At 38.6% G+C, this 21,444-nt stretch overlaps 3 protein-coding genes across 3 annotated transcripts in view; all 3 read right to left on the bottom strand.

Moving 5' to 3' along the window:
• Positions 1 to 1,653: 1,653 nt before the first annotated feature.
• myd88 (MYD88 innate immune signal transduction adaptor) lies at positions 1,654 to 5,915 on the bottom strand. The gene is made up of 5 exons (XM_015034777.1): positions 5,463 to 5,915; positions 4,527 to 4,658; positions 3,283 to 3,460; positions 2,909 to 3,000; positions 1,654 to 2,810 (listed from the first exon to the last, which is right to left on the bottom strand). Exons 1-5 carry the CDS (start codon positions 5,770 to 5,772, stop codon positions 2,656 to 2,658), a joined length of 867 nt encoding a protein of 288 aa, XP_014890263.1. The 5' UTR covers positions 5,773 to 5,915; the 3' UTR covers positions 1,654 to 2,655.
• Positions 5,916 to 6,072: 157 nt separating this feature from the next.
• cry-dash (cryptochrome DASH) lies at positions 6,073 to 14,135 on the bottom strand. Its single transcript, XM_015034776.1, has 14 exons — positions 13,924 to 14,135; positions 12,117 to 12,289; positions 10,801 to 10,894; positions 10,451 to 10,581; positions 10,193 to 10,341; positions 9,817 to 9,905; positions 9,637 to 9,710; positions 9,457 to 9,546; positions 9,216 to 9,295; positions 9,069 to 9,128; positions 8,815 to 8,972; positions 8,542 to 8,661; positions 8,189 to 8,365; positions 6,073 to 7,665 (listed from the first exon to the last, which is right to left on the bottom strand). The coding sequence occupies exons 1-14, from the start codon at positions 13,984 to 13,986 to the stop codon at positions 7,558 to 7,560; spliced, it is 1,566 nt and encodes a 521-aa protein (XP_014890262.1). The 5' UTR covers positions 13,987 to 14,135; the 3' UTR covers positions 6,073 to 7,557.
• Positions 14,136 to 16,131: 1,996 nt separating this feature from the next.
• map3k22 (mitogen-activated protein kinase kinase kinase 22) overlaps positions 16,132 to 21,444 on the bottom strand; it is a 51,819-nt gene continuing 46,506 nt past the window's right edge. Inside the window, exons 17-18 of the mRNA XM_015034774.1 lie at positions 19,379 to 19,556; positions 16,132 to 18,545 (exon numbers count right to left, since the gene is read on the bottom strand). Coding sequence (XP_014890260.1) covers positions 18,317 to 18,545; positions 19,379 to 19,556 — 407 coding nt within the window. The 3' untranslated portion in view covers positions 16,132 to 18,316. The remainder of the gene's footprint in view (positions 18,546 to 19,378; positions 19,557 to 21,444) is intronic.

Here is a 21,444-nt window from a genome sequence, read left to right as displayed (position 1 = left end):
TCAGAGTAATTTTTGTAATACTAAACTGAAAAAATACGTTTACTTAAAAGTGAACTATTGATTTATGGATTTTCTTTTATTTCTCCTAATTTTCTCTAAAGTTTCTAATTTTCCCATTGAGTTAGAAGTTAGAAATTGTTCTTTATGAAATATTGTAAAAATGTGAAAAAGTAGTACCATATAAACTCAGCTTAACAATTTATTTCTTTAGCACTAAAGTTCTTACAAATATTTAGATCATAGGCTATTTTCTTAATTTAAAACGTCTAATTTGTCTTACGGTGGCTGGGAGGAAAAGTTCTTAATAAAAAATCGACTAATACAAAAGTAAGAAGAAAATAAAGTAAAAACATTTATTTTAACTTTACATAGGCAGGATAGCTGTTATTTATCCTGTATCAACAGAATTCTCCATATTAATCTGAACATCACATTGACATAACGCACACTATTGATGTATGTCCAGTTACTTTTCTCTTAGATAAATTCGTATCTGTATTTGCATGTTTGTAACTACGACATGATACTACTATGAAGTGTGAAGCTGTGATTATGTAACAACCCGGTATAGAGCAGGGCTTTCTGGTGATATTAAGAACTGCAGCTGATGTGACACATATGCGTAAAAGCCGGGGACGTCATCTGCCCACGCAGGACCCCCAGCTTGTGTGGCATCAACCAGTGGGCACATGTGGCATATGAGCCAAATTTCACACTGTAAATCCGAGATTATGCTAAAGAAACATATTTTTCTCTTTATTGTAGAAACATATTAACAGAGCTGATTCATCTCGGGACTGCCCTAAACGCGGAAGTGCGACACTACAGGCTCAAATAAATAAGCATCACTTAGCAAAGCTGTGCCGAGAAAACACTCCAGGAAGGGCCAGTAAGTGGCAGTGTCTGCCTCACACAAACAGTAATATTGTAGAATATGTCCCGATTATAGCACGGCTCGTTCTTATCGTTTACTTTTCTGCAGTTGAAAGGAAGATGTGAGTTACAACAATAAAGTTGGTCTCTTATTTGTTAGACTCATGTTTAAAGGGCCATTTCACCCTTCTGATGGATTAGGTCCATATTTGGTCACCTACTTCCAATTCACAATGTAACATACAACATATTCTTTTTTTTTCTTTTTCTTTTTTTTTTGAATTAGAATAATAATGTGTATTTTAAGCAACGAATAAGGATAAACCTTATCTCAGCCAGCTGACACCTAATTCAATTTCACACTTTAAACAACAGCAGTTGAAAGGTGCTGCAGATTCGATTAACAGTGAAATTGCACTTATTTCAACGAAAAGAAGGTGCCGAAACGGAGGCCAACTTCGGATTTGCGAAGAACTTTGTGAATCAACCTTTCGACTGAAATAAATACGAATATGTTCAACGTCTTTCTATTCTCTCTTTAACATAAAAGACTCGGCAGAGCGAAAAGACGAATTTCCAGCACGGATAAAAAGCTTGAAAAAAAAAATGCCAAGAAAAGAACAGCTTTCATGCGAGCTCCCCCTTTGTATTTTTAGGGTTCAACAGCGCCATCTGCTGGAAATGTATTTTTATTTCACAATCACACTGAATAAGCGTAACTCCAGAACATCCCATGCTTTCAGATGTTCCGACGTACTTTTTCAAACCAAAAACTCCGCATAGAAGGAAAAAAAAAGTGGTTTTATTTATAATTATTTCAAACAATCATTTTCTAAACATTTATTGCAGGTAAAATACACACTCATAATTAAATAGTTCTAAAAAATTCATTGTAGACAATATAAATGTGAAACATAAAAACCACGAGGGAAAGATCGGCTAAGCTTGTGCAATAATCACAGTCACAATTTCACTTCCTGTTCAGCTCCTATCTTGTCTTAATGTTGACTCAACAGAGGAAGCAAATAAGATACTTAAAAAAGCTTTTACAGAAAACATAGCACATCCTGCCCTGCATCTGAAAATATATCCCACACTTTGAAAGTAACAAGCAATGTAACTTTCAGACTTTAGTGAAATATTGAGAACCTTAATGTTGTGCCACATGAAATGAATGGAAATGTAAGGGGTAGTAAATTAAAATGTGCTAAATTCCTCAGTGTGTTCCAGTGCCAGGACAATACACACATAAAAAGAGGGAGAAAGTGGCGACAATATCTATTGGCGTTCCTGGTAAATATGTGCAAAAAGTCTTAAAATATATATATTTTTTTTTTTTTTTGCAGTAGCAAATCTCACACTGATTTACAGAGATATATCTTATTATAGCACACGTGGGATTTTGAATGTTTGTGTTGCCCTTCAAGCTGATAATGTATTCAAAATAAATTAATACTGAAACAGAGGCAAATACTGAAAGATGACACTGTCTTGGAAATAGGACAAAGGAGTGGTTAAAAAAAACAAAACAAAAGAAAAATGTCAATTTCCTCCAGCCTTTTTCCTCACCAATCCAACATATAAAAAATGAAAGTCTGATGTTTCTAAAAATTTTCAGTGTGTGGTCATAGTTTAAGGTTTTTCACACGTCTTCAGCAGACATGCCAATATATGTGGAAACAATGCATTTGAATCTGCAACATCTGATCATTGTCCAACATAAAACTAACAATGTAGTAAGAAAAGGCACCCACAGATACAAATCCACTCCTTGCTCTGCTTTTAGGGCAATGAGAGTGCTTTGGCGAGCCGAACCCAGAACCAAGCCTGGGTGCAGGGCCGGGTGTAGTCACATACTGTCAAGAAACGCAGGATGCTGGGAAACGGTTTTGTCATCGACTTGTAGATCACCGGAATGAGACGTTTACTTCGAGCCCCTGGAAAATGTTCAAGGTTTAGTTGTGGAGTTTGTTGCAAAATACAGATGTGAGCCGTTTTAAACTGGCAAGAAATAGAAAATAAAAATCCTCTTTACCAGGGCAGAGGCTGAGAGCGAACTTGGTCTGAAAATCACAGGCATCGCTGTCCAGATATTCGTCAGAAATCACCACCACCATCCTCTTACACCTGCACACATGAGCACACACAATACAGGTCATGAGCTGAATGTGACACAAAAGGAAAGTGGAGAAATTTGAAGACTTTCTGTACGTGAAAAGTTTTTTTTTTTTTTGTTACTCTCAGTTTCAAGTTTAAACACTAACAATCCAACTTGTTTGAGCCTAATTAAGTCTCCACAGTCATCAAAAGTTGAATCTAGCTGTAAAAAAAAAAAAAAATAAGTAATTTTTATTTACTTATTTGTTACGAAACAAACAAAGAGCATTGTATCGGTAACACAACGCCCACCTTCTCTCAATCAGCTCACTGGTGATGGTCCACACACACGAGCCTGGGAGCACATTCCTGTCGAACACGCAGAGTTTCAAGTTGTACTCCGTCTGCTCCAACTCCTTGATCATCTCGAGGACAAACTCAAAGTCGCTCTGGCAGTAGCAGATGAAGGCGTCAAACATCTCTGGGATACCTGGGGTCAATGCATTTCGATTAGTTTCAGCAAAACTTTAATTTAGGGTAAAAAGCAAAAAAACAACAAAAAAAAAGATACATTAAATGCAACCTGAATGCAAGACGTTCGCTCACACAATCACGGAGAAAAAAAAAAAAAAGAAAAGAAAAGATTTCCACAGAAGTCCAAAGCCATTTGTTGCATTTATGACTGATGTGCAAAACATGAAAACCCAAAAGGCTGTGCACAAAAGTGAGAAGTGAGATTAATGCAAACTTTCTGATAAGGCATAAGTCTGAGATAACTTGGAGCTTTTCCTGTGTTGATGCTTTGCTCAGAAGCAACGGTTAGACTTAAACTACTAAAATTATTCTTTTGAGAACATAGAAACAAGTAGCTCTAATAAGGATTTTATAGTGCAGAAAGAATGAAATAGTGACATTTCATATTGATGAAAAAAAAAACACAAAACTTTTTCTAAGCTTTTTTTCAAAGTGCTTTGTAGTAAACAAACGGTGCGCAACACGCCATACACCGTCCGCACAATGAAACATGGCTGTCGCAGCATCATGCTTTCAGGTTGGTTTATTCCATAAAAAAGCATGTTCATGTGTCAGAAGCCGACAGTCAGAAATCACACGGAGTCTGTGGCAAGATGTTTCACTTTTCCAACTTTATCTGTAAAAAAGTATATATGAAAAAAAGCTTAATTTTTCTTTCACTTTACATTTTGGGACAACTTTATCATATGAAACATAAAAAAAATATGAATTTGTAGTTGTAATGTATAAAAATGAAGAACTTGAAGGAGTATGGATACTCTGTGAGGGCACGTGCACATGTCTTTTTTATTAGATGAAAGGTATTCCTTATCTAGGGTGGCTGAGCATCTCAGTACAAGAAAAGCAACATGAAGCCTCTATAGTGACAAACCAAAGACATCCTGCAAACTGATCTGAAACGACAGGCTAAGACGCTTCTTGTATCAAGCATCTCACCTGATCTAGACTGTGTCAAATACATCTTTGTTGTAAATATTTTATTCAGAGAAATAGTGTAATAGTGAATTTAGGGAAAGACAAACCTCCTGGGACGTCGTCCACGGTGAGTCCAGACCTCTCTGGTGTGCGAGGGACACAGCTGTCGACCTCGGGGACCTGGACTGGCGGCTCTGCTTTCTTCTTTAGGGTCTCAAGGTATTTCCTGACATCCTCGTCTGGTGTCAGAAACATACATGTATATGGAAGTAGGGGAGACACAAAAAGCTGTCAAAAGCAACTTCAATGTGAAAAAGTAAATGTCCCAGTTCTAAGGTGAAATCAACCATTTAGTGAACTAACACACATTTGCTGTTTTAGGACCTGAATCACTTGTCATAAGTGATGGAACCATGAATTTGTCTCTCAAGAAGAAAATCCCGAGGCAGAATGGGCAACCATCAGTTCTTGCTATATGCCGCCCCCCTCCCCCCAGTCACGTCATAATAAGGAATAACGTGAGAGGTTTGTTTATGTTTTTGCTGTTTTTTTTAAAATATATAATCTAATAAAGTAGGTATGACTAATTGTAATCCATTTGCATATCTAGATTAGGGGGAAAACACATGTTGACAATTGTTTTTAAGTTTTAGTGACGTGCTGTTGAGCAATAATTCACACACTGGATGGATAGAATAAGCATCAGATGAAACAGTACTTGGCAGCATAAACGGGGGATACTCTCATGATCGCTTCATTTTCGACTGGATTCCGAACTACTGACCCTACAAAGAATCCTGTAGCCCATTATTTGTTCTACTTTATTACAGGTGCCCAAACCTTAATCGGGAGATCAAACCCAAGAGAAAACCGGAAGTTAGACCGACTACGAAAACGGTAATCTGTGCATCTGGCCTTAGTTAAAAATGAACCCCCGAATTACATTCTGCCTCTGGCCCCGTACAATTGTGGGTCGGCTCTGTTAGTCTACCAAATTAGTCAATTGCATCACTGTGTATCAACATTTTGTACAAGTTGCGCACCTATCAAAGGTTGGAGATCTTCCACGATGTCTTTCCTCTCCACCTCCTCCAGAATAGAGACCAACTTCCCGACCGAAGCCTCGGAGTTCCGAGCCGCCCAGTCGTCTAGGACGGCCTTGGTGGGGTTCCTGGAAGCCTCGAAGTTCTTTATCTCCAGGTAAGAGAAGCCCATGGTCTCCGCAACAGCCGTCCAGTCGGCAGCCACCGTGTGTTTGGGGTTCAGATAAAGTCCCAACTTTTTCCTTACGGTCACATTAAGCGCAAACAGAGGGATCGAATCGAGATTGACTTTGGAATCGGTACCGTCCATGTTGAAAATTGTTTGTTTTCCCACGACTTAGATCGTGTTTAAAATGAGGGGAAAACAACCTCTGGTGGCGACTCGTGTGATTTTGAAGGCTGACTGTATAGTTGGGCACAGCCCACCTGGCTTTTAGTGGAACAAGGAAGTGTTCGCGGCCGACTGCGTCACATCTGGGAGGAAGTTACCTCTCAGTCAGATTCATATGGTCATCTGTCTGCAGAGAAATGTTCAAAACTAATGTTGGCAGAACTCCTTAAGGTTCTCATTCATATAGACCTGTAAAAATAAAGCTTTAAGACACTTTTATTTTGTTCCTGTGGAGTTTTGAAAAACTAACTTTATTATCCAGATTTATTCAAACAAAGACATTGCAGCACCAGAATTAAGTAGATAAAATAACCCGTATTGTCCTTCTGGTTGTAACAGTCATGGCGACAAGAGGGATGAAAAATAAAAACGAGAAAAGTTCTCAGTGGTTCACCTGCCGCATCTGCAGAACAGGAAGTGCAGCTGAGAGACCCGGTGAAAAGAGGTTATGAGGCACATGAAGTGTCTTGCAAAAGTATTTACGCCCTGTACTGTTTCACTCTGTCACATGACAAGCAAAAATGTGTTTTATGTGGTGGGCTAACACAATTCTTAGAAGCATGGCATGCATTTTCATTCAGCCCATCCTTATGAGGTACTTTGTAGAGTTATATTTTACCGTAACTGCAACTGCAAGTATTAGGTTATATCTAGGGTAGAGTGATAAAGTTCTGCTTAAGCTCACACTGGATGGAGAGCAGATGTGCACATCAACATTCAAGCTATGCTACAGATTCTTAAGATTGGATTTTAATATATCTGGACTATAACAAATTGATTTCTTTGAACCTAAAACATCCCGTCGTGTTCTGGCTGTTTGCTTGGTGTAAATGTCCTAAAGGAAGTTGAACCTCCCACACAAGTCTTTTGAAGCCTCTAACAGGCTGTGTTCTCGGACTGCCCCATTTTTGCCTACATCCATCTTCCAATCGCAAAGTTGTTGCTAAAGAAAAACATTCCCATTGCATGATGCAGTAACTACCCTTTTCCACCATGAGGCTATTATGTTCAGGGTGATGTGCACATCAGCCAAAAGGTTCAATGTTCATCTCATTTGACCTTGGCGTCTTCTTCTACTACATGGCTTGTGGGAAACTGCATCTGGGCCCTCTTTTGGATTTCTTTCAATAGTTGTCTTCTTAAAATGCTTCCGCGAAGAAACGATTTGTGGAGTAAACGTGTAACACTTGTCCTGTCAACAACTTTTCCCACACGAGGAGCGATTCTGTGCAGCTCCCCCAAAGCTCCCAGAGATATTTTGCTGCTTCTCTAATTAATGATCTCCTTCTCAGGCTCGTCAGTTTAGGTGGACATCTATGTCTTTGTACGTTTCACATTCGACAGGGCTCCGCAAAATGTCGACATCTTGAGAAATCTAAAAGCAATGGCACTGGATTTAGTGGCAGCTGTGTAAAAGGAAGCTAACTAGCACATTTTTCAGATGTCCAATTTTAAGCAAATCTTTGTGCTAGTTTATCAACATAAACAATAAAATACACTGATGTGAAAAAGTTTGAGGGGTGTGAAAGCTTTTGCGAGGCATGACAGTATCAGTTCAGCTTTCAGTAACAAACAAGCCAACATTCTCTTCCAGACAACTTCCCTATGTAACTGTGTAAACATTTACAGCAGATATAACTCCGAATTTGCAGCTGGAGTCAGTCTTTAGATTGAAGGACCGTCCATCCCCTGCAGTAAGACATTTCACAGGTTTTTACTTCTGGAGAAATAGAAGTCGATGCCTTTATCTCGATGCTGCTTGGGGGTGTGAGACGGGCCTTTCTTTCCTCTTGGTGATGGTCCTGCTCCACCCTGCAAAAAAAAGGTCAACAAATGTTGACTTGCATGAATCGACTTTATCATAGATAGTTCAACATTGACGGAAAAAAAAAACCACACACAGACACACAACAGGACTGGAAATAAATTGAAGTTTCTTAAAATCTCAAACCAAAATTGATGTTCTTTCCAGTAAAATGATTAAATAATTCATGCATATTAAAAATTTACCATAAGATAAAGTTTTGATTATAACCTAGACCATTTCAGAAGAGTAGGAATCCTGACACTGAATCATATTTAATTACAAATGAGACATTAATAGATAAAAACAAAATAAAAAAAAGTAACAGTTATATTATTCAACACCCAATTCATGATAAATTCCTTCCCCTTAAAAGTTGGTTGCTGTGATTTCACAATAAAAACTATAAGTAAACTCTACTTATATGTAATGATTCATGTATTCCCTTTCTCTCACCATGGCTTGCAGCTGTTATAGAAAAAAGCGCCATTCCCTTTAAGTTTTCACTTCCCTTTTCTCTAAAACACCTACCGGTTTCTTGCTAACGTGTCGACTCCACTCGGGCGCCGTGACAATGGGCTTTGGGTAAGTCTCACCGAGCGACACGCCAGCGTGCGACAGTGCGGCAGAGCTCAGGTTCCAGGGCGTGTGAACGTCTGCCCCTCTTATGGCGCCCAACTCTGGGACCCACTGACGCACGTACTCCCCCTGAAGCAGAAGCATGAGCCCACGTTTATGTATCAGTAGGTTTTCACAAATCTATGCTTGTGACTGTAAAGCACAAGCAGATACTTGTGTGACTCAGATACTTGGTTTCCAGATCCAGACAAATACAGAAGGTGAATAAGATAAGCTTAATTAAAAAAAAAAAAAAAAAAACATACACTGTTGTCATAGTCGAGAGCCTGTTTGATCATGTTGAACTTCCTGTTTTCTCTGGGGTCATTTCCTATGCCAGCGCTGTACAGCCAGTTCCCATAATTGCTGCAGACATCATGATCAATCTTTGCAAGAAAAATAATAAATTAATCAGGGTAAACATGCAGAAATAAAAAAAAAAAAATCCTGTCAAAAATAAAATCATTTGGATGGGCATTTTTTTTTGTGTGTGGTTAAATAAACTGATCAATAATATACTGAATGTCTACACATCATACCAGCAGATATTCAAACCACTCAGCTCCAAGTCTCCAGTCAAGGCCCAGATCCTTTGTGAGGAAGCTTGCAACGTTTTGCCGCCCCCTGTTGGACATGAAGCCTGTCAGCGCCAGTTCTCTCATGTTAGCGTCCACGAAGGGCACCCCTGTGCGGCCCTCTGTAAGTGCAAAGGTCACAAACAAACCGAGACTTACATGAATTTTATTCTAGTGTGAGACTAATTTATGATTGACTGCATGCCATGAACTCCAACCTTTCCATGCATCAAACAGCTTCGTGTCCATCTTCCATGGAACAGACTTTCCTTGAAGCCCTGAATTTAAATTGCAACACTGTATTTTTAGATCTACACACTATATTGACAACATTAACAACAGATCAAACATTTTTCTAACATTACCTTTGACCTGAAACATTTTGTTTCCGTACTTAATGCCCACAAACTTGAAGTAGTCCCTCCACAAGAGCTCAAAAATGACCCTGCAACGCAAACGAATTTCAAACAATCGTGACCAGATTGTTTTCTGGGTGCATCTTTTTTAACATTTCAATATTTTGTCACATTACAATTACAAAAAAGATTGTGTATTAACTTCCTAACAAATGATACAAGAGGCACTGATACCAGTTCAAATACTAACCAGTAGGTGCTCTGATTCGCTGTCCGCTCCCTCTCGTACTTTTTGATCTGATGGTAAATATACCTCGGAGAAATGCATCCCAAAGCCAGCCTGCAATGCAGTATCATAGAAATATGTTAGAGAAGCAACAAGAAGGGGAACATCTGAGAAATAATCCTTATATTTAAAAGAAAAACTCGCCACGGTGAAAATTTTGTTGAGTAATCCACCCCGATCAAGCCGTTACGAGTTTCTTTGTAAGTCGCCACAGCATCCTAGAAAAATAGGCAGGACCCTTTATATTTCCTTCAAAAAAAATGTTTTTGATCAACAGTATATAAAACGAGGTTTGTATATTTCTGTAATGCAGGTTGCACTCACGGTGTCCCAGAAATAGTGTTTGAGTCTTGCAAGGGCGCTACTTTCTCCACCGGTGCAAGGGAAAGCTGAGCGAGGATCAGCCACAGGCTCTGGATGATTAAACAGCACAGAAACAATGAAACACAATGATTCATAAAGACTCCACTATAAACGGGGGTCCGGCTAAACCAAAGCTGAGTTTTAATGAAGAGATTCATGCTCAACCATTTTCCACTCAAGTTTGACATGGAGAAGTGGATTTACTTTGAGTCACTGCACACGCAAGGTAAATATACAAGATTGTGGAGCTTTAGGAGTCCAGGCTAGTTTGAAAGGAGGAATATGAAGACGTAGAGGGGAAAGCATTGGAATTAAGCTCTTCTCTGTGAACATTCACCAGTCTGCTGCAGGTCCTCCGCTGTGGGAATGGCTCCTTCTTCCAGCCCCGGGGGAAGGGGGTTCAGCCTCTCGGGGGTTTGCAGCACAGGCCTCACCCTGCTCTGGCTCTCCACCGCCTTTCTGAACTCAGTGTACACATCAGGCAGCCTGCGAGCAAGAGTTAAACAACATTCCTAGAATATCTTTCTCCTGAAGTAGCTTCTCCAGCAGGAGTCCGATTTGTTTTATGTTCAGCCGAGCAGCATCCTCCCCGCACCTGGACATGTGGTGGAATGGCAGGTCTTCTCTGTGGAACAGCGTGGAGCCCCAGCAGGTGTGAACTTTCACCTTCAGCTGAGCACAGACTTCCTTCACCTTTTTCTCCACGTTCAGCTCTTCAGAAGCAACCTGGATTTGAGTACATGGAGGTCAAAAAATGTGTTTTCAGACAGAATCATGCCTTACACAAGGTATTCACCCACATACACACTGCGATTCCTATGTTAAGAAATAAAAAATAAGAAAAAAAAAACATACACCTTCTACCTAAATATGCACTACTTCATGTTGGTTTAGCACATAAAATCACAATAAAATACATTAAAGATGAAGAGAACATCAAAGTACCTCTTCGTGGAAAGCCACGCTGCTAACGGAGCCGAGCTGTTTGATGAGGTCAGCGACCACCTCCTCTGGCTTACCCTTCCTCACCACCAGATTGCTGTCACACACAAAAATAAAAAATAAATAAACACACACGACTCGCAGTTGGCATAATACCACGCAGCTGCATCCTGGGCAGAGGGATCGCTGGACGGAAAAAGTTACGGGAACAATGTGTGCAGCAGCAATGTTAGACCCAGATGTATCCTGATCCTGTTAGAAACGAGTTAATGTAGTCCTAGAAAGCTAAAAAAAAAACATTTTCTGCACACGGTGTGACTTGGAGTATATCCTCAAATCAAGTGAGCAGGGTTCTGCCAAATGTTTGGTGTAAAAAGTACTAGACTTTTCCAGATTCAACATTCCGGGATTCTCAGTTCTTTGAGCTCATTTTCAAACTTGAAAATACTAAACTTGACTATGAATGTACGGCAGATGGTTCTAAAGTAATGAATGAATGTGAAATGTAGAAAAACCCAAAACAAGAAAAAACAGAAGGGTACTTGAGGTATGAAGTAGGCAAGGAACAGCACAAGGAGGAAAATAAGAAAGGAGAAACAGAAGGAAAGTAAATAGGGACACAAAGAATGGAAAAACTGAAGAAAAAAATATAAGAAGTTATTTAGGACACATGGATGGAAAGAAAGGAACAACAGACAGAATGATTTAATTATGGAACCAATTAAAGAAGGAAACAAGAACAAAAAAAAGAAACAACCACAAATGAAGAATTATATATTTGACCGGCCAGCACAACACAGTTAATGTAGATGGAAACTTTCTACAGACACATTTTTTCAGAAGGAAAATTTTAGGTTCAACACAAATTATCCATGTTCTATGATCAGTTATTCTCTTTTCTATTTCGTTTGACCAAGTAGAACCAAAAATGTCCATCCACTTTTACTCAGAAAGACGTGGGCGAAAAACTTTGTCATTTTATTTTGATTTATAAAACTCCTAAAAACTAAGAACAACAAAAGTTTTAAAAGAAACAGTGGCCCATATCCTGTTGTTGTTAAGAAGAGACGGGGAAAGTTTTATATAAATAAAAAAAAAAAAATCAGATTTTTATGGCCTTTAAGAACTTTCAACATGATGATTTCGGCCCATGTGACAAAAAGTTTGGACATCTCTGGGATAGGGATTAAAGACTGGAAATACATGGACTTTTCTGCGCACTTATTTTATATTTCCATACTTTTCCAGACTGTTTGGGAACCCTGAGTCAAATCTCCAGTCCATGTAAATCATATAAAGCTATAAAATTAATAACCAACCTGCCCTTGCTGAGCAGCACGTTTCTGAGGTCTCGGATGCTCTCCAGTAAGAAGCGCAGACGGAAAGGTCCCGTCTTTGGCAGGTTGAAGTTGTACGTGCCCACGTAATGTCTGGGGTCGAAGCAGTACAGAGGGACTATGTGTTCGGCATTTCTCTGAGCCCAGTGGAAGAGCTGGAAATCAAAGAGTACAATGTCAGGATTGTTATGAATCTGGGAAAAGAGCAACATAAAAAAACAAACAAACAACAACAACAACAAAACCCATAAAAACCACAAATGTAATTAAATCATGATGACTGCTGGTATTTAAAACACAAAATCTAGAATTATTTAGTTTTTTTCCCAATTCAGACAGGTTATTGGATGTTTGAAAGGAGGATATTACATATGTGCACTACTTCCAAGAGAGACAAACTGGCTGATTATTAGGAACTATTTTCCATCTTAAAAAAAACAACAAAGAAACAAACAAACAAAAAAAAAAACACAGGCATGTGATGGAAACTAATGGAGTGCCACCCAAAACTCTCAAAACGGCTGTTTCTAGTCAGCATGCAATGAGCAGCATGTTTGTTAGCTGACTACCTACAGTGACATAGCTGCTCAAATTATCCAGCGAGTGTCAAGTAATAATATTACAAATGTTGCTTTGTGGAGAGCAGAAGATCCATACACGTGCAGTGGAAAATTAGAGTAATCAGTTAACCAAACAGTCATGTTTCTGGACTGTAGGAAAAAGTCAGACTACCAGGAGAGAATCCTGCATGCAAAGGGAGAACAGCAAAAATAAATAGATGCTGTATAGCAGTAGTTTTTTTAATATAGTTTTTGTTTAAGTCTATGTCTTGAATTAATTGCTAAATGTTATGAAAAACATCATGGCCACTGAAGAAGACCTAATTGCATTAGTTGTAAATGTAACTATGTAATTTTACATAAGTCTAACTTAGGTTATACCTAATTAAAACAGAAATGATCAAAATATTGAATCATTTTGCAGCATGAGATACTACTTCAATATGCTGGTTTAAATAACCCAGTCAAGGGAAAACAAACCCTGACTTTTAAAGATACATTCCTTTTGGTATCATAGTTGAAGCTTTACTGTTTTTCAATTAAAATAATTGAAAAATATTTACTCCGTAGCTATGTTAGGTTTACATTGCATCATGTTTATCCTTAATGTGTAGTTATTAAAAGTAAACATCCAAACCAAAATACCTGAAGAATTCATACATAAAATGCCATCATCTAGAATTTATTAGATTAATGCCTGTTGATTTAGAACACCCAATGCTGTATTTTTTTATTTTATTTTCATATAAATTTTGTAAAAATTGAAAAAAGGTGAATAATAAAGGAAACTTGATAATAATAATAATAATAATAATAATAATAATAAAAACAGCAGGGTACTAGATGACCTACAGGATTTCTTAAGGTGTGTGGCGGCTTATTTTTGAGTTGGTGGACTTTATCTTGACATATCAAAATAGCAGAATTGACAATGATAGGTTGTTCTATAAGTCACGAATATATAAAGGTAGTTTCGCTGATAGAAAAAATTATCTTGATTTTACTCTGAAGTTGAGGCTTTTATTCTGAAGGAAATTGTGCCGGAAGTAAAAAGTTGAATTCCTTGTGTAATTTGAAGCCGTTTTAAATGTGTAGACTTGTAAACTCATCGGTAAATGTGGCAAATATAAGTGCAAACGTTAGCTAGCATTTAATTTTGCTCCACAGCTTAATCATTCAAGTCCGAACAAAACATTACCACACGTTTATTTGCAAGTTTATATTCTTACCTCATTGTCGTGAAGCCGCAGGTCGTTTCTCAGTAAACATATTACAGTACGAGTGGTTGACATTGTAGTTTAGTTTACAGATGGACAGAAGTTTTACATGAAAAGTAATAAAACTCCAGTCTGACTGGGAGCGTTTCGTCCGTGTGTGACTTCTCTGTGTTGCTGTGGCTGCTGTTGCGTTCAGGTCACGTTTTCAGGCACGACGTTACAAAACCTCAGGTTTTATAAGAAGGTTTTCTAACAGCTGCTGAGGGAGCATCATTGTTGGCGCAGTTCAATATGAACTGCCTTTGTAATACTCTGTCTTTGATATTTGGTTATTGATTGTTTTCTTAAGACTAATGTACGGAAGAGGATTAGGGCCACTGGGGGAAAAGAATTCTGACTTTAATCTCAATTCTGAGATTGAGACAAACATATCACTTCCTTCATCAGAATATCCTATCCGTTTAAAATGAAACGCTATCACAGAGGTTTGCACTAATCCTTTTATGATAGCATCCTACCTTTTAAAAAATATTTTAAATACAGAGGTATTTGTAAGAATGAAACAGTATCAGACGGGTGAAACAGGTTTTTATTGAAATTAAATTAAACACAGACATCTACAAATACAGCTCTTTTTTGCGCATTAATATGTTGTATGGCAGTCCGTTCAAGCGGATCCACAAAAGTTTCAGTCATAATCATGGGCGTCCACTCGGATTCCGCGTCCTGGGAGATCAGAAAATATGCTTTTTAATCCAGGTCCCAAAGTTCCTGAATATCAGACCGACAGATTCGTGTCTCCGTGCGGCCAGGTGCTAGCCGCATCTTTTTTTTTTAAACGCTCATGTAGAAACTGCGTCATATTTTTTTAATCCAGCATGGCGCATGCGCGTCACGCTCATTAAAAACAAAAAATGGCGCCGTTAGCCACTGTTGCCAGATTTGAAATTTTCCAGTCCAAACACAGGGTAACATTAAACCTGTAAAACCTAGTCAACTGCAAAGAAACAGTACGAATCTAAACCTCTAATGAAACTCATATAGCACTATATGTTTGATTCATAATCTATATATTTTTAGAATAATCTAGAGAAAAAGCAAAAGTTTATATACATTTTTTTATAATGTGGGACTGAATTTTTTTTTTAAGTTTTCAAAATTTCAAAATGTTAATTTTTCTAAGAACTAATACAGTTTTAGAAAAATTTAGAGAAACATGGTTTTTAACCCTAAAACTATGAGGGCTAACATTTTTATATATTTTCAGAGCTTCATACCAAAGAGTGAGAGACATTTATGGAGAGTGATGAGTGTCAAATTACAATAACTTATGTAGTAATTATTTAAATGTGCCACTAATTTATTAAAACTCATCACTGTCCATAGATCTGTGTCTTTTGATCTGTCTTTAAATAATTCTTAAATTGCTTATTTAAAAATACACAATAAAGTTTTGTAAAATACATTTTTCTTCATCTTTGATTTTTGTTTTGTAAATATAAGTCAACAAAACTTAATTAAATGTTCAGCTTCAATTTAATTTAATGTAAATCATGAACTTCTTGTTGTTCTGATGTTTTTGACCTAAATAAACTATTTACTGGTCAGAATCTGGAACTGTGCAGATCATTACCAACTTCAACTGTGATCTCCACAGAAACAGAGACGCTCTGCCTTCAACAAAACCACCAGTCAGATCCACTTTACTGTCTAAAAATCTTCTAGTTTCAACCATATTTATTATCTTTCAAGTCCCTTACTTAATTATGAATCATTTCTTTTAAAAAAGTTGTAAAATTACAAAATAAAAACAGAATGTTCGTCCACTTTTCAATTTTCTCGAATGTGTTTTGAAAAAAACAACAATCAACTTAAAATAGCAGTAAAGCTGAACCGATAATGTGCAGTGGTTGCATAAAACAACATAGTGATCAAATTGTGTATTAACATGCAAGACAGCAGTTCAGTATGGCTACAGCCCATAAGGACTTTCTGTCAGCTGTTATCCTGAATTATGCCACAGCATCATGGCAGCACACTACAATTTAAATAAAATAACTGATGCTGCTTTGCTTTATTATACAACAAACAATAAGGCTAATTGTGCTGTTTGTTTTCACTATTTGTTTTGTGCATAATCTCTTTTAAAACAATTAATAAAATGATGTAATCAGTGAAGGTGAAACAGAAACAAGATGGAGGGAAAAAAATAAAACAGAATACAGTCTTAGACCTTAGATTTATTAAGTTAAATGTACAAAACATCAATGACTTGATACATTTCATGTTTCAAGGCTTTGTCATTTCAAACAAAACAAGCTCTGTGTCAATCAAAAGCCTTCCAGTCCTTTAATATTGCCTGCCAGCTCTCAGACAGTCATACACACTCTTGTGGCAAGTTGTTTTTTTGTTTTTTTTTCCCTTTTAGCCGCAGTAGTCTGCTGTATAACGTAGACTCTAGTCAAATAGATCTGTCTATAAAGTAAAAGAGATTTAATACAAAAGCGCAGAACAAGCTATTTACAGAATAAGTAAATCCTGGGTGTGCTCTCTAACAGAGCAACCTTACAGGGAAGCTCTCGGCTTTGGCAGTGAAGATTTTCGTTTACAAAGAGAAACGGATAAGGCACCGAGACGGCTTAAAAAACATTTGATCGTTCCATAAGCGCCAACAAATCGTAGCTACATCCAACGTCAGTTTGTCCCTAAGGTTTCATTTAAGGAAAACAGTTTGGTTCTGTGAGAGTCACACAGAGCAAGATGTGCTGTCAGCTCGCAAAGTGGTCCATCTGACTAGAGCTAAAGGAAGGCATGGTGGCTCACTGGATTGATACTGAACTTACAAACATAAAGAGAACTTCAATCTGTTTTTTTTTTCAATGCAGGGTTCCTATTAACAGTCTGGAAAAATATGGATTTTTTTTTTCTTTTTTTAGTATTTTCCAAATCAGCAGACTTTAGACTATATTCTCGAGTCCATTGTCTACAAGCACTCCATCCATCCATACATCCGTTTGTGCATCCAACTGTCTATCCATCTGACCATCAGCCTATCAGTTTGGTAACTGAATGGTCTACAATTCTACCACCCATCTTAACATACATTTGTCCATGCATCCGACTGTCCATCTACATGTCTCTCTAACCATCAAGCCATTAATTTTCCATCCAGCCATCCATCTCTCCATCCATTCATCCTGCCTACTGTCTAAACATGACACCATGTTTGTAGTTCATACTTTAAAAATTGCTAAAAAGCACCAAGAACTCTTAAGAATTTCAGCCTGAAAGTTTGTCGTGCTGCTTAGGAACCCTGCGAACATTTAAAACACCACAGTAACATAATGCATCAGATTTGGTCTGTGCAGTTCAAAGTGCACAAAGCTGCCGTAAGGGAGAAACAAAAGGCTGTCAGGGTTCTGAGGTGGCAAAAAGTCTGCTGTGACTAATACTACATGTTTTGCAAATCCTCTTTGGCCAACGTAAAATGGAACGAGGCTCACCAGACGGGTAAGATGGGATGACGGTCTACAGAAGTGTTGTTATTGCTTAAGAGACATTTCACGTAGTTGCAAATGTTTGGTTGTCTTTACATATCAAAATAATAGTAAAAAAAAAAAATATTAGAAAAATATCTCCTCGGTTGATTATCTCGCACATGTAAATGTTTCAATACATGATATCAAAAGTGCAACTTTATAACAATCCTTCTGAATGGGGTCTGGAGTGCTAATAGGAAAAAGGAAAGGCTGTTAGGAAAAAAAAAAAGACATTCATACTTACAAATCATTATTGTAAGGCATTGACAAAAATGCATCATATTTGTCTTAAAGGTGACAGTAGAAATCGGATCTAAAATGACCGTGCGTGTTGTATAAAAATATTTTTCCATCTTAATTTCATTCAGTTGTATTAAGCTGATGAGGAAGTTACAGTACTATCAGATGTGAGCGGCGTCACCAGTGAGTCCCAATGTCAACTCATGGTGGAGATGCTGCAGCGAGACAGTGAGACGGGCGAAGAAGAGACCCCAGAAAGCTTAAAGCCTCTCTGTGCTCCGAGTTTGGCCACTTTTCCTTCTCTCTCCTTGAAGAATGCTGACCCGGATCCTTTGAGACTGTTGAAGTGCCACCTTGGCGGCCCGTTTCTGAGGCAACCAGCGACAGATGCCTTAGATGACTCTGGAGGTCTGATCGCAGTCAGCCCTGCCTCTCAGTAAACAGTCTGTGTTGAGCCAGGCGTCGAGAACTGAAGGAGTACGGACAAGGCAGACACCGATCGATTATAGAGCAGGGAAGCTGGAGTGTTGCTGAACCCTGCAACCGGGCGACGGGAAGAGGGGGAGGAGGGGCCGGGACCGCCGCGGCCATGCAGGCAGTGCACGGAGGGGGGGGTCCCTCAGCGTTCAGAAGGTACTCTGGACAAACGGGTGGCTGAGCAGGATGTCCGCCGTGGGGCGCCACTTCTCCTCCACAAACACTTGCCGCAGGAAGTCCCTGCACGAGTCAGACACGCCCTCTGGAAGCATGGGCTTGGTGGGCTGGGTGGCGATCTTAAAAATGGCGGCCATGGCCTCGTACTCGGCCCAGGGAGGTTTCTGAGTCAGCATTTCAACGACGGTGCAGGCGACACTCCTGAAGGAGAACAACAACACAGGAACACAGGTTAGTTTTACATGCTCGATTCATCATAAAACGCTGCATCGTACAATATGGAGCAAAAATAAGAAATACTGTTTTAGACGTCAGAAAGGTCTTTTAACGTTATTTTTTTGCACTTTGGCTGATTTGTCGCTCATTTTTTGTTGATTTATAAAATTAAAGCTGACCTTGACTATCTTGAGTTACACAATTGATTGCATTAGCTATATGTCAATAAATCCTGACCCACAAATCTCCAAAAAGATTACCTTTTTTGGAACTGTAGCTTTATTTATTTATTGAGCCATTTACAGTATCTTTTAAAAGTGCCCATATTAGCTACATTTAAAGAATAAAAATGGCCAGGTATACAGATTGGGTGGAAAGGCAGTATTAAGTAAATTAAATCTAAAGAGAAATGCCTACGCTTTGGAAATCTACATCAAAATGTCACCAGAAAAATTGTTCTTCTTGGCAAAGTATAAAGTTAGAGGTGACTTTTACAGTTTTGCATATTTACTTTACATACCAGTTTTATGTGCCCATAAACAAACTAAAATCATCCATTTCAAATCTTCGTGTTGAATACCACAGCTAACCTGTAATACTCACCCAGCAGTTCTCTGACTTACACAGTAAAAACATATAACATTTGACAAAATGTGTTCACATCAATTTGCCAGAAAACATCAACAGCACAGTTTTAACAAAAGTCTCACGAGATTATTTCAGTGCATTTATTGCTGCTTTATAATTGTATTGCGCAACAGATCGATATCCCCTCCGGGAATCATTCCTTTCTGCCCTCCATCCGAAGGTATTCTTACCAAACATCAGCTTTCCGGCCGTATCCCTCCCCGTTTATCACTTCGGGGCTCATCCAGTAGGGGGTGCCAGTGACAGACTTGATTCCTGTTCCAGTCATGCAGATGGTCTGGATCCGTTTGCTCGCTCCAAAGTCTCCGAGCTTGATGTTCCCAGAGGAGTCTCTCAGGATGTTAGCACCTGACGGGGACCAAACAAAACGAGCTCAGAGCTACTCACGACTCCTTTGAGAGCTGCCACGGAGAGTTCGTTTACCTGAGCCAGCACGTCGACTGACTTCAGAGGAACGGTTGAAGTCCAGAGCCTGACTAATCTGGCAGGCTATCTTTTAAAGTACTAACTCAGATCTTCAGGCTGTCATTATATGCATACTTTCCTTCCTATTTATGCATCATCCACTTTCCCCTCCCTTTAAAGTGATTGCCAATTGGGCTCGTATGTATCAGAAGTTCGAATGCTGAATAAACGGCTCCACGTGAGACAAATCAGACCTCAGCCCCGTCTCCCCTACTTCCGTACTACTTTTCCAACATGTCCATCCCATTTCCTCTGGGCACGCCACTTGTTTGATCAGTGACTAACGTGAGCCACTTGCCGCTCACCCTCCACACCCAAAGAGGGATTAGATAGCCGCAGAGAAGTGACTTGGGAGGCTAAAACTGGAACATTGGCTTGCTTGCTTCCATCTTCAAGCACATATATTGACGTTAAATCGTCTGAAAACTCAGGGATTTCCATTCGTTTGCCTTCTTTTGAAACATTAGCTTCAGAAAAAGTCTCAAGCTATAGTCACATACCACCTGAGCTGACATTTTCTGTTGAGGGAAACGATGTTCTTGTGTGGCGAACTGACCTCACGCCATATATTAAACGTGCGGAGCATTTCCAAGTGGAAAATCCCACCCACATGTGCTGTCATGGAGCCTGGCTGCGTCCCGGGTGACCCACTATCTTTTTTTTTTTTTTTTTCCCTCCACTGACACAACCAGACGGGATGTTTCCCTCTTTCTTGGCTGCTGCGGCCTAACGAAGCGGCGACTCCCAAAGCTGCGGGCAGAAAAACCAAAGCCTTTCCGTCCGGTGTCGAGCATTTTTAGACTGGCCACCTTCACCAGCGTGAAGCCTAATATACCTCAGAGGAGATGTTAAAATAGTGCAGTTTTCCATCCACGTTCTGAGTAGGAGAAATTAAAAGAGGAACTATGGGAACAACCTTACATGTTGAAAAGTGGGATTTTTTTTCTGACAGACCAACATGAAAGTGGCGAATGTTTGTGAAGTCGGAGGCAAATGATAAGTGGTTTATAAAAATAATCTTAAAAGTGTGGCAAGCATTTGTTCTTTCTCTGCCAACAGAGCTGCAGTCTTTTGGGGTATGTGTATATTAGCTTTGACGAGGACAGGAACAATTAATCAGATTAATTAGAATGAATTGATTTTTGAAATAATTGTCCACTAATTTAGTAAACGATTAATTGTTAAAGAACAACACCCAGAATCAATTAAGCCAAAACTGTACAAAACATATTTACAGCTTAGATAAGAAAAAAAAACTTTGTAAATATGTTCAACCTAGAAATTTTCATGTAGCATAGTTTTAGCTCAAAATTCAGTAATAAGAAAAATCCTGTAAGGTACATTTTGCAATCCAATTATTATTATTATACTATTATTTATAGTATTGCATAGAAAAAGCCTGAAGTGGTTAAATAAAAAAAAAATCTGGAGAATGTTACAATTAATTGTCCAAATAATCAATAGAATAATCAATTACTAGATCAACTGTTAGTTGCAGTCTTATCATAGACTGCAAATTTTGTCCGTCTTTGCGAACTGCTTCACGCTCAGTCATACTGGACAGAGAACGTCTGTTAACGTCAACTTTATGTGCGTGTTAACGAGATTAAGTTATACACAGGTAGATTTGATGCTCCAAATACCAGACGACTTCTGAAGACAATTAGTTTTGCAGGATTTTATAAAGTGATTGAGTAAAAAGGGGTGAATACAAAAGCATGCCACATTTTTTTTTTTGCACGTTTATTTGTAAAACGTGTGGAAAACTACG

The sequence above is a fragment of the Poecilia latipinna genome, unplaced genomic scaffold, assembly GCF_001443285.1.
Source record: "Poecilia latipinna isolate Pla-1442-1.1 unplaced genomic scaffold, P_latipinna-1.0 Scaffold311, whole genome shotgun sequence".
Taxonomy (NCBI): Eukaryota; Metazoa; Chordata; class Actinopteri; order Cyprinodontiformes; family Poeciliidae; genus Poecilia; species Poecilia latipinna.
The sequence above is the reverse complement of the archived record's forward strand: the minus strand, read 5'-3'. Positions and strand labels throughout refer to the sequence as shown.